The sequence below is a fragment of the Zingiber officinale genome, chromosome 10B (assembly GCF_018446385.1).
Source record: "Zingiber officinale cultivar Zhangliang chromosome 10B, Zo_v1.1, whole genome shotgun sequence".
Taxonomy (NCBI): domain Eukaryota; kingdom Viridiplantae; phylum Streptophyta; class Magnoliopsida; order Zingiberales; family Zingiberaceae; genus Zingiber; species Zingiber officinale.
The window spans coordinates 83,831,771-83,846,809 of record NC_056005.1 but is presented as its reverse complement, the minus strand read 5'-3'; the positions used below and the strand labels follow the sequence as shown (position 1 = coordinate 83,846,809).

Below are 15,039 nucleotides of genomic sequence, written 5' to 3'. Positions count from 1 at the left end.
CGATTTTTAGAAAAACCGGTGTAAAATACTCAAAGACATCGGTTTTAGCCTAAAACCGTTGTTGTTCCACTGATGTCTATGAGGGATTTTATTGTAGTGGTGCCTTCCATGGCTTGGAAGGCACCTTTGATGAACAGTATGAACACACCTTCCAGCCTATGGAAGGCACCTTCGTTAGCCGTTAGTCGAGGATAAAGTTTTATTCTTAGCGGATAAACTCTAACTGATGGAAGGCGCCTTATACCTCTTTGAAGGTGCCTTCAAGCTGCGGATAATATTTTCAAGGGGCTATAAAAGATCCCTGGACCTAGGAAATATTCAACAACTTCTTTATTCATTTCCTAGCATATTTCTAATTTTTTAACGAGTGTAAGAGGCTTCTCCGCCTACACCAAGGAGATCTTTTTAGTGCTTTCATTTGTCTTTAATTAACAACTACCTAAGTTGTAACCAAGTAATTCCTTAATCTCTTTTACTTTATTAGTTGTTCAATTTTCTTTTAATTTAATTGTGCTACTAATCCGAATTGAATGATCGAGAAGGGTTTATCTTTATTTGTACAGGCAATTCACCCTCCTCTTATCGGCCTTATTGCACAAACATAAATATGTCCGATTGGACCTATTTCAAGTCTTGTGGATTTCTAGATTATAAGGAGTCCAACGATGCCCTCTATTACTTATTTTGACTTTTCCAAAGGTGCTAAAATATTATTCAAAGTAACAACCCAATGTGGATCTGATATTGTTCATATCAAGCCCAACGTGGACTTGATATGGAATCATATCATGGCCATGTTGGGCCTGATATGCATTATATCATACCCACGTTCATATCAGGCCCACGTTGGATTGATTCTTCCAATAATACTTTAATATCTCTAGAGAAGTCGAAATAAGTAATTAAGGGCACCATTGGACTTCTTACGGTCTAAGAAATTCATAGGACTTAAAATGAGTCCAATCGGACCTATCTAGGTCCATTAGTGGGATTTGATTGAAACTCACTAATAGATCTAGATAGGTTTGATTGAACCCATTTCAGATCTTGCTATTTTCTTAGACTGCAAGGAATCAAAAAGTGCCCTCCATTACTTATTTCGGCTACTCCAAATGTATTAAATTATTATTAGAAGAATCAATCCAATGCGGGTCTAATATGGAATCATATCAAGCCTATGGTTCATATCAAGCTCATAATTGGTTGATTCTTCTGATAATATTTTAATACCTCTGGAGAAGCCAAAATAAGTAATAAAGGGCAATGTTGGACTCACTGTGGCCTAAGAAATTCACATGACCTGAAATGAGTCCAGTCAGAGCTGTCTAGGTCCATTAGTGAGTTTTAACCGAAACTCACTTTTGGAATTAGACATATTCTATTAGACTCATTTAAGGTCTTATATATTTATAAAGTTGTTAGGAGTCTAACAATACCCTCCATTGCTTATTTCAGTTTCTCTAGAAGTATTAAAATATTATTAACAAAATTAGCTCAAAGTGGGCTTGGTATGGTTTATATTAGGCCTAATATGAGTCTGATATGAACCTTATAAAACAAACAGTTCATAACATGCCTATATTGGGTTGATTTTTTAAATAATATTTTAACACCTCTAAGTCCATTTCACCCTTGGATCTTATCAGGCACACAATTCATAAGCAATGGAGGGCATTGTTGGACTCTTACAACCTAAGAAATTCACAGGACCTGAAAATAGGTGTAATTAGACCTGTCTAAGTCCATTAGTGAATTTTGATCGAAACTCACTGATGGACCTAGACAAATCCGATTTCACTCATTTCATGTCCTATAGATTTTTGAGCTTGCAAGGAGTTTAACGGTATCATCCATTGTTTATTTCAGCTTTTCCAAATGTGTTAAAATATTATCGAAAAAATTAACCCAACATGAACCTGATATGATTCATATCGAGGCTATCATGGGCCTGATTTTAAGGTATGGTGTTGATTTTCAAAAATTAGTACCATAATAATTATGTATATATGCATGTAAAAGAAAGAAAAGAGAGGTTGCATTGATAAAAAAAGAGGAAAGAAATGAGAGAAAGAGAAAAGAGAGAGAAAATGTCAAATTTGGTAAAGAGGTAAAATGGAAAAAAAAAGTTTGTCCGGGACATTTTCAAAATTTGGTAAGTCTTTTAGTTAATGCAGAATTTTAGATGCACCCTTTGATAAATTGTAGTATTTGTGATACATGCATAATTTTTAAATAATATCTAAAAGAGTGGTATTTACTAATATGCCAAATCTACTACGATAAATTTTAAAAATACAAAAAATTACACTTTCTTAAAAACAAAATTGTCAAAGTTAAAAGGATGGTTTATCATTTTTTATATTAAAAGTAGTTTTATTCACGCATTATATATATATATATATATATAAATAAAAATTCTTAAGTTTAATAAAAAAATATTTTAAAACTATCAAATAACTGTTAAACAGTGTCATTCTATAATAAAATAATCAAATAAAAAAAAGACTTTAAAACAGGTTACTAACTATTTAATAGCTATTATAATATTATAATTTTAAAACTATTTTAATCAAGTTCAAACATTTTAACTAATTTAATAAAGAATTGTTTATATAAAAATGATTTATATATAATAATTTTTTACTAAATTAAATTTATTCTAAAATAATATTAAGTTAGTAAATAGCTATTATAATAGTATTTTAACTTATCTTTCAGCTAATAATTGAGATGCCCTTTTAATTTTTGTCCTCTATTTTTTTTATTAATCTTTGAAAATGTAACATTTATCAAATATCTGCTAATCAATTTTGTACAGCAAAAAAATGTTTTCCCAATTTTTTGTAATAACAGAAAGAATATGACAAAATTATGGTGCAAAGGGCAAAAGGTGGGACCGATTTATTAAATAATTGTGGTTCAAATCTCCTGCAGAATATATTATATCTGACAAGTTTAAAAAATATATAATAATATATTTCTTTATTTATCATAGATGAAAACTTTTTTTGGAAGGGACCTTATTTCTTTTTTTTTTTTTTCTCATTCATTAACAGGGTGTTCCATTTTTATTTTTTTATTTAGATGGAAAATTTAGGTCAGACATAATAGTGAGAATAATAATGAATAATATGGAAGGCAATTGGATAATTATATACGGTTGAATATTAGGATGGACATTTTGATAATTTAGGATAAAAAACGCCCCCTTAATTATTGCGCCAGCAGTGAAGTCCCAACGTTCGAATCTCAAATAAATCAAAAACTTTTGTTTTAAAAAAAATATATATCATGTCTAGGATTAGTGAGAGAGACATGATGTGAAAACCCTAGCCGTCACCCTTTATATCTTCCTCCCGTTTCGGCTCCTTACTCAGCACTTTTGAGTGAGATTCCTTGTGGTGCTGGTCTCTTTGTCTCCTACGAGGGACAAGAGCTTGCTGGAGAATCGAGACTCTCGGGTTGGAAAGTTGTGGGAAGCAGCGGACCGGCGCTTGGATTCTTCAACTAAGCGTCCGGGACTGAGCGACGCTGGAATCTGAGCTGCCGCTCCTGGTGGTAGGCGACGCCGCGGCAAGGAAGTGAGGTAAGCTTAATCTGAAGGGGGTGCCAACTGCCAATTTGGATCTGATTTCAGGCCTGAGTAGTACGTTTAATTACTGCATCAGGGAGAAGAAGAAAGACATCAACTTGACGACCTGCAGCAACCCAGGGGAAACCCATGCACGCTGGTGGATGCAAATGTTGTGTCTGGTAACACTTGTTGAGGAGGGTCAGTAACTAAGCAAGGAGGCACAGTAGGTGTTTGATACAATGCATGACAGAACTACCGGCAAGGCTGGGTTAGGCTCGTCTGTGAATGGAGTTTATGTTGAGATCCCAGCACACAACCTGGACAAAGTGGAGGATGCTTGGGGGTTTTGCCTCGTCGGATATTTTCCAGCTAGATTACCAGGCAAGGCGGTGGCTGTTCAGATGCTTTGTGATTCTTGGAATGTGTCTTGCTCTCATGAGGTTCACTCCAGTGGATGGCTAATTTTCAAATTTAACAATGAAAACGATAGGAAAAGTGTGCTGATTGCGGGGCCATATTTCTTGTTTAGAAGACCCTTGTTGCTGAAGAACATGCCAGAATTTTTCAAATTCGATGACCATGAGATTAAACATGTCCCGGCGTGGATAAAGCTCCCTGGTTTGCCTCTAGAATGTTGGAATGAAACATGTCTGAGTATGATTGTGTCCAAAGTAGGGAAACCACTTCATATTGATAAGAAGACTCAAACAAAGAAGAGAATCTCTCATCCCCGGATGCTTGTGGAAGTTGATGCCTCAAAGGAACTTGTTCGAAATGTAACAATCCGCCTTCCAGATGGGGAATTCGATCAGAGAGTTTTTTTTGAATGGGAGCCGAAATTTTGTGACCACTGCACAATGTTCGGGCATGATACAAACAGTTGTTTTAGAGGACCGTGGGCCACAGATTGGACATATCAACCAAAAGAGAATAACACCATACCTACAAGCACTGCTGGTCAGACGGCCACGGCCGGAAAGGAAGCCGGTGGGTCACAGAATGGAAGGGTATGGGCTGAGGTTGCTGAAAGTAGCTTCATTCCATGTCAGAATCAGGAATTCCAACAATCAAAATCCGAGTTGCATGATGCAACTGAGCTAAGTTGCAGGAAGGAGTTGAATCCCAATCAGAAGCCGCCAATCATACGGCTGGAACAAGATGATCAGCAAGCAGATGACGCCGAAAACCAGCAGCAAGCCAAGGAAAAGATGACAGTGGTGCAAGCTCCAACTAGGGAAAAATCTATGAGTGATGGAATCGAAGATGGAGACCAAGTTGCAACCAACCAAACTAAGACCATGAAAAGGAAGGAGCATCCAATTCTAGAATTTTTTGATGACCCATTATGCATCAGTGAAGGTCCAATTACTAGGTCTAGAGCTAAAAAGATGAAAGAAGCATGTTAAATCAAAATTGCAGTTGAAGCATATTTAGAAAAGAGGAAATCATGCAGGTTAGTAATCAAGTAATCTATCACAAGTCTTAGATGAGTTTAATTTGTCAAATTATTGTAGTAGGCACAATTCTATAACGTGTAAACCCAATTTTTGGCTTTATTTAATTTGGGTTGTAATGATGACATAAATCCAAATTAGCAAGTAATCTATTAGGGTTTTTTCTAAATGAGCTTACTTTTTAGGATTTTTATGTCACCTTATAATTATAGATGGTTTTCAATCTAAAACTATGATGAGACTCTCATTTTGTTGGTTCTTAATATAATTTGAAACTTATCGAGGCATTTATCGGAGTGTTTATAGGCTAAGCTACCAAATCATGCAGGTTATTAATCAAGTAATCTATAACAAGTCTTAGATGAGTTTAATTTGTCAAATTATTGTTGTAGGCACAATTCTATAACGTGTAAACCCAATTTTTGGCTTTATTTAATTTGGGTTGTAATGATGACATAAATCCAAATTAGCAAGTAATCTATTAGGGTTTTTTCTAAATGAGCTTACTTTTTAGGATTTTTATGTCACCTTATATTTATAGATGGTTTTCAATCTAAAACTATGATGAGGCTCTCATTTTGTTGGTTCTTAATATAATTGAAACTTAAGGCATTTATCGCAGTGTTCATAAGCTACCAGTTCCAGTTTCCAAACTATGGGTTGCTGATTCATTGTTTCTTTGGATTTCAGCAGCACATTTTTTCTTGCTGTGAGTTCCTGAGACTTTTATTCTGAATTGGATTTACATCAGTTTGTTGGTATAACAAGCTTAGATTTCTGCTGAATCGATTGCTTATGTCTCTTGTTTTCTATCTTTCTTTGCTGCTGAAATTCTGCTTTTAGCTTGTTGAAATTGAAAACTGTTTCAACGTGTGGAATATTTTTTAAATCTGTTCTTAGCCTTAGATATTTTCGTTTTTGCTCACTTGTTGTTTGTAAATATAAGTTTTTCTTTTAATTTTAAAACAAATAAAGCCTTGTAACATTTTACTTTTGCTCTGAAAAATCCGGTGAAAGAATGAAAAAAAAGCAGGACTAACGAATTTGATTTTTGACTTACTAAAAATTTGTTTTTATTTTTATAAGTATATAAGATTAATTAAATAAATAAATTTAATTAATTTATTAAATTAAATAAATAATCTTGAACATATAATATAATGTTCAGTGAGTTAATATTTATTTATAATTTTTTTGAAATCAGAATTATAAAACAAATGTTTTTTTTTAAAAAAATGAATAAATTTTTAATATTAAATTCAATAAATAATCAAATAAACTTATAAATTTAAACAATCAAATAAATTCAAATTCAAAGTTATGTACTATCTAAATAATGCAAATTTAAGCCAAATTTGAATTAAGTTTAAACTAAAAAAAAAATAAATTTAACTTAATAACCATTTTAACATTTTTATTCATTTAAAATTTAATTTAATTGACTCAATTATTTTAACAAATAAACTTGATTAATTTAAAATTTAAGTTAGTTTGATTGATGTAGTGAAAATTATAGAATTCGATTCACATATGAATATTGAAAATAATATTCTAAAATTTATTTAGTTGATAGAAGAATAATAAGATATAGGAAAAGCAAATTCAACGTTCCTAGAGAGATGAAGGAAATATTATTATCAGTAAAAATTATCTTAAAATAATTAAATAGATGCTTAAATAGATTAATATATATATATAATTTTTTCTATCTCTTGCATGTAAGTCTCACTCTTACATATAAGGTGGTGCTGGTCTTTGAAGACTACCACCAGCGCTGTTTTGAAACCAACGTCAACTAGCATCATGTTGGTGCTAGTCTTTAAAGACCAGCACGACCATCACCCGTGTTGGTGCTGACTGGTGTTGGTTTCAATCCAACATTGGTGCTGATTTTAAGCCGCCACTAGTGATAGTCTTTAAAGACCCGTACTATAGATACATATATATATAAATATACACTGTACGGACCATTTTTTACGGATTAATATGGACTCGGTGCTTTTTTTTTCATATAAGTTTTCCTCTGTTATGTTTCTTCGTTCTCACCGACGCTGCTCGTCGTGCTCACCGTGCCTCCTCGCCCGCCGGTGATCCACCCACCGCCAGTCGCCTCCTGCCGCCTGGACCCATCCCAACTATACTATAAAATGTAGGGAAGGTGAACCCTAGGGGGATAGGTGCTACTCTCGCCGATCGCTGAATCCGGTCGCTGCATATCTCGCCGAAGCTTAATTGCGACCGAAATCCGGCGCCATCGCGGCCGAAATCCGATCGCTGCCACACCCCAGAAATCCGGCAGAAATCTGGCCGCGATCTGGCCACCAAGCTAGCGACCACAATCGCGGCCGGATTTCGGCTGGGATTCTGGCTGCCGATGGGTGGCCGACGGGTGGTGGGCAACCAGAGGCGAGAAGGAGGGCCAACCGATGGGTGGCGGTCGGTCAGCCAGAGCCGAGGAGACGAGGCTGGCACACGACGACGAGAGAGGAGAACGAGGATGGTAAAATATATATATAAAAAACAAATTCTGTGGGTCGTGGACGAATCCGCAGGCCAAGTCCGTATTTTAACAAATTCGTGTATATATATATATATATATATATATATATATATATATATATATATATATATATATATATATATCACACTGCTCGATGCCTCTTGTGTGATCGTGAGCTAAATTCGATGTACGCTATTTGACGCGGTTAAATTTTAATTTTTGTAATCCTTCTTTCATCTGCATGTAATAACTTTTCTCTTTTCCTCTTAATTAAAATAAATAACTTTTTACTTTTTCTTCTTAAATTAAAATAAAATTCTTATTTCTCTCTCCTATGATTGTAGGTAATAATCACTATGATATCAATTTTTAAAAGTGGTGTAATTGCAAAACATGTAGTAGCTACTACATAATAACTACTACACGTTGTAGCAGCTACTACATAGTAGTTGCTATAATATAACAACTATTACACCGTTGTAGTAACTGCTGTATCATTGTAGGTTTTAATAGGTACTGCACCGTTAAAGTAGCTACTGCTGCTATAACATTGTAGCAACTAAGTTGCTACAACGTCATAGCAACAATACCACTATGATTGTTGCATGCAATAATAGGAGAGAGAACAGAAAATTTTATTTTAATTTAAGAGGAAAGAGAGAAAAGTCATTGCATATAAATGAGAGAGATTAAAAAAAAAATAAATTAAATTTTGGTCATATTAGATCATTCACATTGGATGTCACTAACGATCGCACAAGACGTGTCGTGCAACATATAATAATAATAATAATAATAATAATAATAATAATAATAATAATAATAATAATAATAATAATATCAAGCTCGATTCACATTGACAACACAGACCGTGCCTTGCCAATGATTTTCAACCACTGATCTGATCTGGCAAATGCGACTTTGATCACCGAGTTTTTTTCACCATCAGCCTCATAGTGAGATAAAGGGAGTAATGAGCGGCCTTAAACGGGAGGGATTTTTTTTCACCATCAGCCTCATAGTGAGATAAAGGGAGTAATGAGCGGCCTTAAACGGGAAGGATTTTATTCTAAGGGATTGTTTCTCTTAAAATTTGATCTCTATTCGTATGCCATTTGAGTACTCTTCCCCGGGATTCAAACATTGACATGAATTAATGGAAGCTGCATTAAATGTCAAATAGACAACGTACGTTCTAAGACGAAGTCGAGGGCCCTAGGCAAGTTAAGATTTACTTGAGATGACATGCGGAAAAATAAAGATAGAGAAGAAAGATAAAACCTGATGGAGTCAATGAGAAATTGGAAAAAATTGGCTTCTCATCACATCAGTGAATGCTTATATGGTTATCTCAAAAGTATCTCAATGTTAGCTAGGATATCATTATTATAGGGGCCGGAGAGAGAACTAAATTTGACAGTTGTTGGTTGCATTGCCATTCATCTAGCACCACGTGTCAATAGTAGGTATTTAAGAAACCAAATTTGATAACCTCGTAACTACTCAACCATTCTCAGGATGTCACGCATCTTGAAATATTCGCAGTTATCGCCCAAGAGTCAATGTATTACATAGATTTGTTTTAAGGATGGAAAATATGACATTAGTATGAAGTGTCTTTGGGAGAGACGATGTTGAGATCCGCCTTTGAAGAAGAACGTTAGCGACCGGGGCTAGACATAAGATACCCTCAAGGATGACAATAGAGACTGAGAGAAAGTCTCAAATTGAGAGAGAGACTGTTGCCAAGACTATGAGAGAGTTAGAGACCGAGAGGGAGTCTGAGATTGAGTGGGAGTCTGAGACTGCTAGGGAGTCTAAGACTGAGAAGGAATCTGAGATCGAGAGAGAGAGAGAGTTTGTTGCCAAGACTATGGGAGAGTCTGAGACAGAGAGGGAATCTGAGACTGAGACTAAGAGGGAGTTTGAGACGGAGAGATAGTCTGAGACTGAGACTAAGAGGTAATCTAAGACTAAGATGGAGTCTATTACCGAGATTGAGAGATGAGACTTAGAGGGTGTCTGAGACTGAGAGGTAGTCTAAGACTTAGATGGAGTCTACTGTCGAGACTGAGAACAAGTCTGAGACTAAGATGAAATCTACTATTGAGATTGAGAAGTAGTCTGAGATTAAGATGAAGTCTACTGTCAAGACTGAGAGGGAGTTTGTTGCTTATTCTTAAATAAAACTTGGATCGTGAAGATGAGGGTAATGAGCATGTTTGATCATATTTGTATTTTGCCTCAACGGAGTTAACCCTCCCTTGGGTCAAGTTTGACTTGTGACTTTGACTGCTAGGTCAGCAAGAGTTTTGACCTATAGGATACGAAAGGGCTGAAGGAAACCGCCATATCACAAGTCTCTTCTTCAAGTCTAGTTAAAAGAGACATAGTTTAACTGACTGAACTGTGATGAATTATCATTTCCTTTTTGAGATTATCTTCTCAGAATGTCGAGACAAGAAAGTTGCATTTTACTAGGACAGATGAGTGAGCTTTGGACATTGGGATGAGTAAATCCTCACATTTAATAGACATGATAGACAAGATCGTGTATTGCACTGATGATTAGCTCCCTATGCTGTTGCATTAATACATGGCGTACTATATGCGCTTCGGGCTACGTGAACTCCTTATCATATTAAATGCAATGGAATGTGATGCTATTGCTTGTGACGTAAACTCAGATCATCCAACGGTGGAGGTCAGTTGGCGCCTATTTAATCTATGCATTTGGGTAGCATTTAAATTGTTGGTGCAATTGACCTCCGGGGTTTTGACATTTTTTTAACAATATGTTTAATGGAGCTTGGTTAATGTTGACATAGTAAATTAAGAAGTCTAGTCAGGTTAAGATTGACCATATGACTAACATGTGGCGAGTAGTCTGTTGGTCCCTTGTTGACCAGCTAGAAGGGGGTGAATAACCTGCATAATAAAAACAAATCCTTCTCCATTTTATAGCTATAACACTTGTACAAAAGAAAATTAATCAAAAAAAGAAGAGGCTTAGAAATTTTACTTGGTTACAACTAGGGAGGTTGTTAATGCAATGAAGATGAAAAGCTCACTAATGTCTCCTTCAGGCGGAGAAACCTCTTACAACATTAAATCACTCAATTACAAAGCTAAACAGAAAGAGAATTGATTACAAGTGTTCTATCTAGCTTCTTGTATTAAGGCTATATTTATAACCCTGTTCGGGGCACCTGGAAGGGTTCCTAGTGTCTGGACACGGATAGAATTTTATACACGTTGCAACTGCTTGTGACACCTATCATGTCGATAACTTTTTTGGTCCGGACGCCTGGACTAGTTTCGGGTACTTAGATGGGGTTAAACCCGCTCCACGAAGCCACTGAAACAAGGTGCCCTCGGGCTTTCTCGGGGGATCCGGGCGCCTGAACTAAAAGTCAACCTAGTGTTGACTTTTTGGTCTTGGGTTTTTACTCCGGTTCCGCTCGCATTGGTCTGGATCTTCTGCACTGGTTCCACTCGCTTGGGTGATTTTGCCTATTTGGAATAGGGCTTACCCAAACCGAACTTCCTGCCTTCTTGAGCAACTTTCTGCTCTGGCTTCTCGTCCCTCGGAAATGCCACGTGTTTCCTTCTCGTCCGCCTACATACTCTTCTGTAGTACCTCATACCTCGAACGCACCGAGCCCGTTAGTTCTCTCCTGTGCCGTCCTTCTCGCTAGCTCCGTCTTTTGCTCGACTTTCTGTGCTCCTAAGTTCTTGCACACTTATACACAGGGGTTAAACACCAATAGGACCTAACCTAACTTGGTTGATAACATCAAAACTACCTTGGGGATACTAATAATCTCCCCCTTTTGATGTGAACAACCCAAGTTAAGTTACAAACAATAATAGTTATAAATATTTGCAAGTATAAAAAATTACAAAAAAATGTACTACCCTCCTGCTAGACTTAATGTTCACTACTCCCCCTTTGATCACATTAAACATAGGGTATTTTAAAATGCTACTTGGAAATTATAAACCAAAGTCTAAGGGAACACACTATTATGACCATTATTCAGAAAATTTTTCTATTTAATTTTTGAAAATTCTGGCTTTGTACAAAATATAAACAAATTTTTGGAAAAATTAATTTTAGAATTGTATTAATTGTTCAAAAAAAAATTTGAAAAAATTTCTTCAACAGTGAAGAAGAAATATCCAATACTGTGAAAAAATTTTCATGAAATTATGAAATTAATCTAATCAGTAATAAGTTATTTTATTAAAATTGTTTCAAAAAAATATTTAAAAATACTTTCCAGTCTCAAAAAATTGTGAGAAATTTTCTGAAGATGTAATAGAGTAAGTATTTTTATAGAAAAATTATTTTTCAAAAATTGAACAAAAGTAAAATTTTAATTTTTAAAATATGATTTTGTAAAAAATCATAGAAAAATAATACATTGGTAAAAAAAATTCAAAAATCTTCCATTTGATTGATAACACGATAAGTGTTCACAAAAAAATAAAGTCAGCAAAAAAAATTACTTTGTGAATTATTTTTAAATTGATAACTATAATTTTTGTTAAAAAAAATCATAAAAATAATTTAACCGTCAGAAAAATTTATAATTTTTCTTACAGTTAAGTGATGGAATTCTCTTTCTTGAAAAAAAAAATCAAATTCTAATTAATTTCTAATAGTTATTATGTAAAACAATTTATTTAATAATTCTAACCAACTAACAAAAATTAAATCAATTCAAAGTACAATATGCAAAAGGAATTAATTAAACATGATTTTGGAACCCAATATAGGTTCCTTCCAACTGGGATTATTAAAATTTCTTAGGAATTAATTACCTATCTACTTTTGTAATTTGACTCTTAATGTATCTAAAATACCAGTTAAGCCTTCGATGATCTTTGAAATTCCGCGGAATATTCGAACATGCATAATCATTTTTCAATTTGTCTATTTGTGCTATTAATTTTTTATTTTCAATTTTTAACTTATCAAAATCTTCTAGTATGCATACATTTACTAAATTCAATATTAGCTTTGAATTTTCTTTTTCTAAATTAACCATACTTTTAGAAAGCATTTTGATAAACTTAAATAGTTCTTCAGGGGATCAGGAACGTACCTTACTTACCGTTATTTCGTTGTCTGATGCTCCCTTTTTGTTGCTGCTTTCTTCCAAGATCTCTCCCCTTTCATCGATGCTCATCTTATATGAGCTTTCTTTGTCTTCAGGTAGATATTCGTCTATGAGAGCTATTCCGATAATTTCCTCAGTCTTGGATTCTTCTGACTACGACTCGGTGTCTATTGAGGAGTTGGATTCAGCTTCTTCTGGTTCATTGTAAAGCTTCAGGAACTTTTTCCAAAGTTCTTTTGACAATTATATTTACCGATTTTGTCGAGATCCTTGGTAGGCAAAATGCTCAGAAGGTGAAAATCAGCCTTACCATTTTCCATGAAATCGTTGTGCTGCTTTTCAGTCCATCGATGCTCCTCAAGGTCTTTTCCTTCTTCGCTTTTGGGTATATCAAAACCATACTTTATCGTGAGTAAAATATTGAAATCAATTTTAGAATATACCTCCATTCGATGTCTCCAAAATGCGAACTCCCCCTCGAACACTGGTGGGTAGATGCTTGCACCGGCCATTTCTTGTGCTTTAGTCAGTGGTTAGCCCTTCTGAAATGACCTTGCTAGGATACCACTTGTTGGTCCCTTATCGACCGTTAGAGGGGTGGATAGCCTGCACAATAAGAACAAACCCTTCTTGACTTTATAGCTATATTAACATAAACACTTGTACAAAAAAAACTAATTAAAGAAAGAAGAGGCTAAGAGATTTTACCTGGTTATAACCGGGAAGGTTGTTAATCCAAGGAAGATAAAAAAGCTCATTAATGTCTCCTTCAGGCGGTGAAAGCTCTTACAACATTCAAAGGAATCAATTACAAAGCTAAACAGAAAGAGAATTGATTACAAGTATTCTATCTAGCTTCTTGTATCAGGGTTGTATTTATAGCCCTGTTCGGAGTGTCTGGAAGGGTTTCAGGCACCTGGAGCCGGATATAATTTTATCCACGTTGCAACGACTCGTGACATCTATCGTGTCGATAACTTTTTTTGTTCGGGCGCCTGGACTAGTTTCGGGTGCCCGGACCGAGTTAAATCCACTCCATGAAGACATTGAAACAAGGCACCCCGGGCTATCCCGAGGGATCCAGGAGCCCGGATAGGAAAGTCAACCTAGTGTTGACTTTTTGATCCTAGTCTTCTGCTCCGGTTCCACTCACTTGGGTGATTTCGGCTATCCAAAATAGGGCTCACCCGAACCCAACTTCCGGCCTTCTTGAGTAACCTTCCGCTCTGGCTTTTTGTCTCTCAGAAATGTTGGTCCGGGTAGGCCGGTTGGAGAGGGTTGAGTTGCCTAAAACACTAAAACAAAGTACCTTTCTTCTCTTTTAACTTAGATTAGCAGCAATAGCATAAAAATAAATAATACGAAACTTAAAAGAAAGAGACTCAAAATTTACTTAGTTACAATCAGAGTGGTTATTAATCCAAGGCAGATGAAAGCTCACTAAGAATCTTCTTCAGTGAAGGCGGAGAAGCCTCTTACACACACTAACAACTCAAACTATTGCTAGGAAATGAATACTCAAGTTGTTACATTTTTCCTAGGTCCAGGGGTCCTTTTATAACCCCTGAAAAAACTTATCCGCAGGCTGAAGGCGCCTTCTATAGGGTTGGATGGTGCCTCCAGCGAGGCACCGGTGGACAAAATTTTATCCACTGCAATGGCTCGAACCATCTTGGTCGAAGGCGCCTTCCATAGCCATGGAAGGCGCCTTCCATGATGAGTTTGTTGGTTGCTATTCGGAATATCGTACTGGTTCCCTTGTACAAAAATTTTGTACAAGTCCCAAACCTTTCCTAACAACCTATTGTGTTCTTTAGAAATTAAATTTGGAATCATAAACAGAACTTAACATTATTGATTCCAAATTCAACTTATCTGTTCTTAGAGGTTTTGACTTGGATCGCAAACGATGCTTAACATTATTGATCCAAATCCACCCATGTTACAAAGTTTATTAAATATTTATTTCAAAGATCAGCTTCCAAGTTAAACATGGCGAGACACTAGGCCTTCTTGGGTATGAGATTATCCACCACTTCCTAGACAAAGTCTTTCAACGAAATTCAATATTTAATCTCCTTATAGTAACCCTAGGTTTAACCATTAAGAACAATCGAATCACAAGATCAAAAAACAAAAGAAACACAAAATCGAAACATAAATTCGATTGCCTAGAATCGTTAGCCTCTTGTGTTTGGTAATTCAAAATCTGTACAAAGAAAACTAGTATGATGCAGAACAAGACAACTAGTTATACATTTCTTTGTTAACAAAAACATCTTGATCTTCTATTGTATTTCTCTCCTTCAATTGGACGTCGTGTGGGCGATGATCTACCAAGAAGAAATCCACGAAAGCCTTCCTTGCTTCCAAGTTTTGGCCACC

The 15,039-nt window shown here is 35.5% G+C and overlaps 1 protein-coding gene across 1 annotated transcript; it reads left to right on the top strand.

Moving 5' to 3' along the window:
• The first annotated feature begins 3,287 nt into the window (after nt 1-3,287).
• On the top strand, nt 3,288-5,197 carry LOC122030430. Its single transcript, XM_042589630.1, has 2 exons — nt 3,288-3,586; nt 3,669-5,197. The coding sequence occupies exon 2, from the start codon at nt 3,814-3,816 to the stop codon at nt 4,978-4,980; it is 1,167 nt and encodes a 388-aa protein (XP_042445564.1). The 5' UTR covers nt 3,288-3,586; nt 3,669-3,813; the 3' UTR covers nt 4,981-5,197.
• The last annotated feature ends 9,842 nt before the right edge of the window (nt 5,198-15,039 follow it).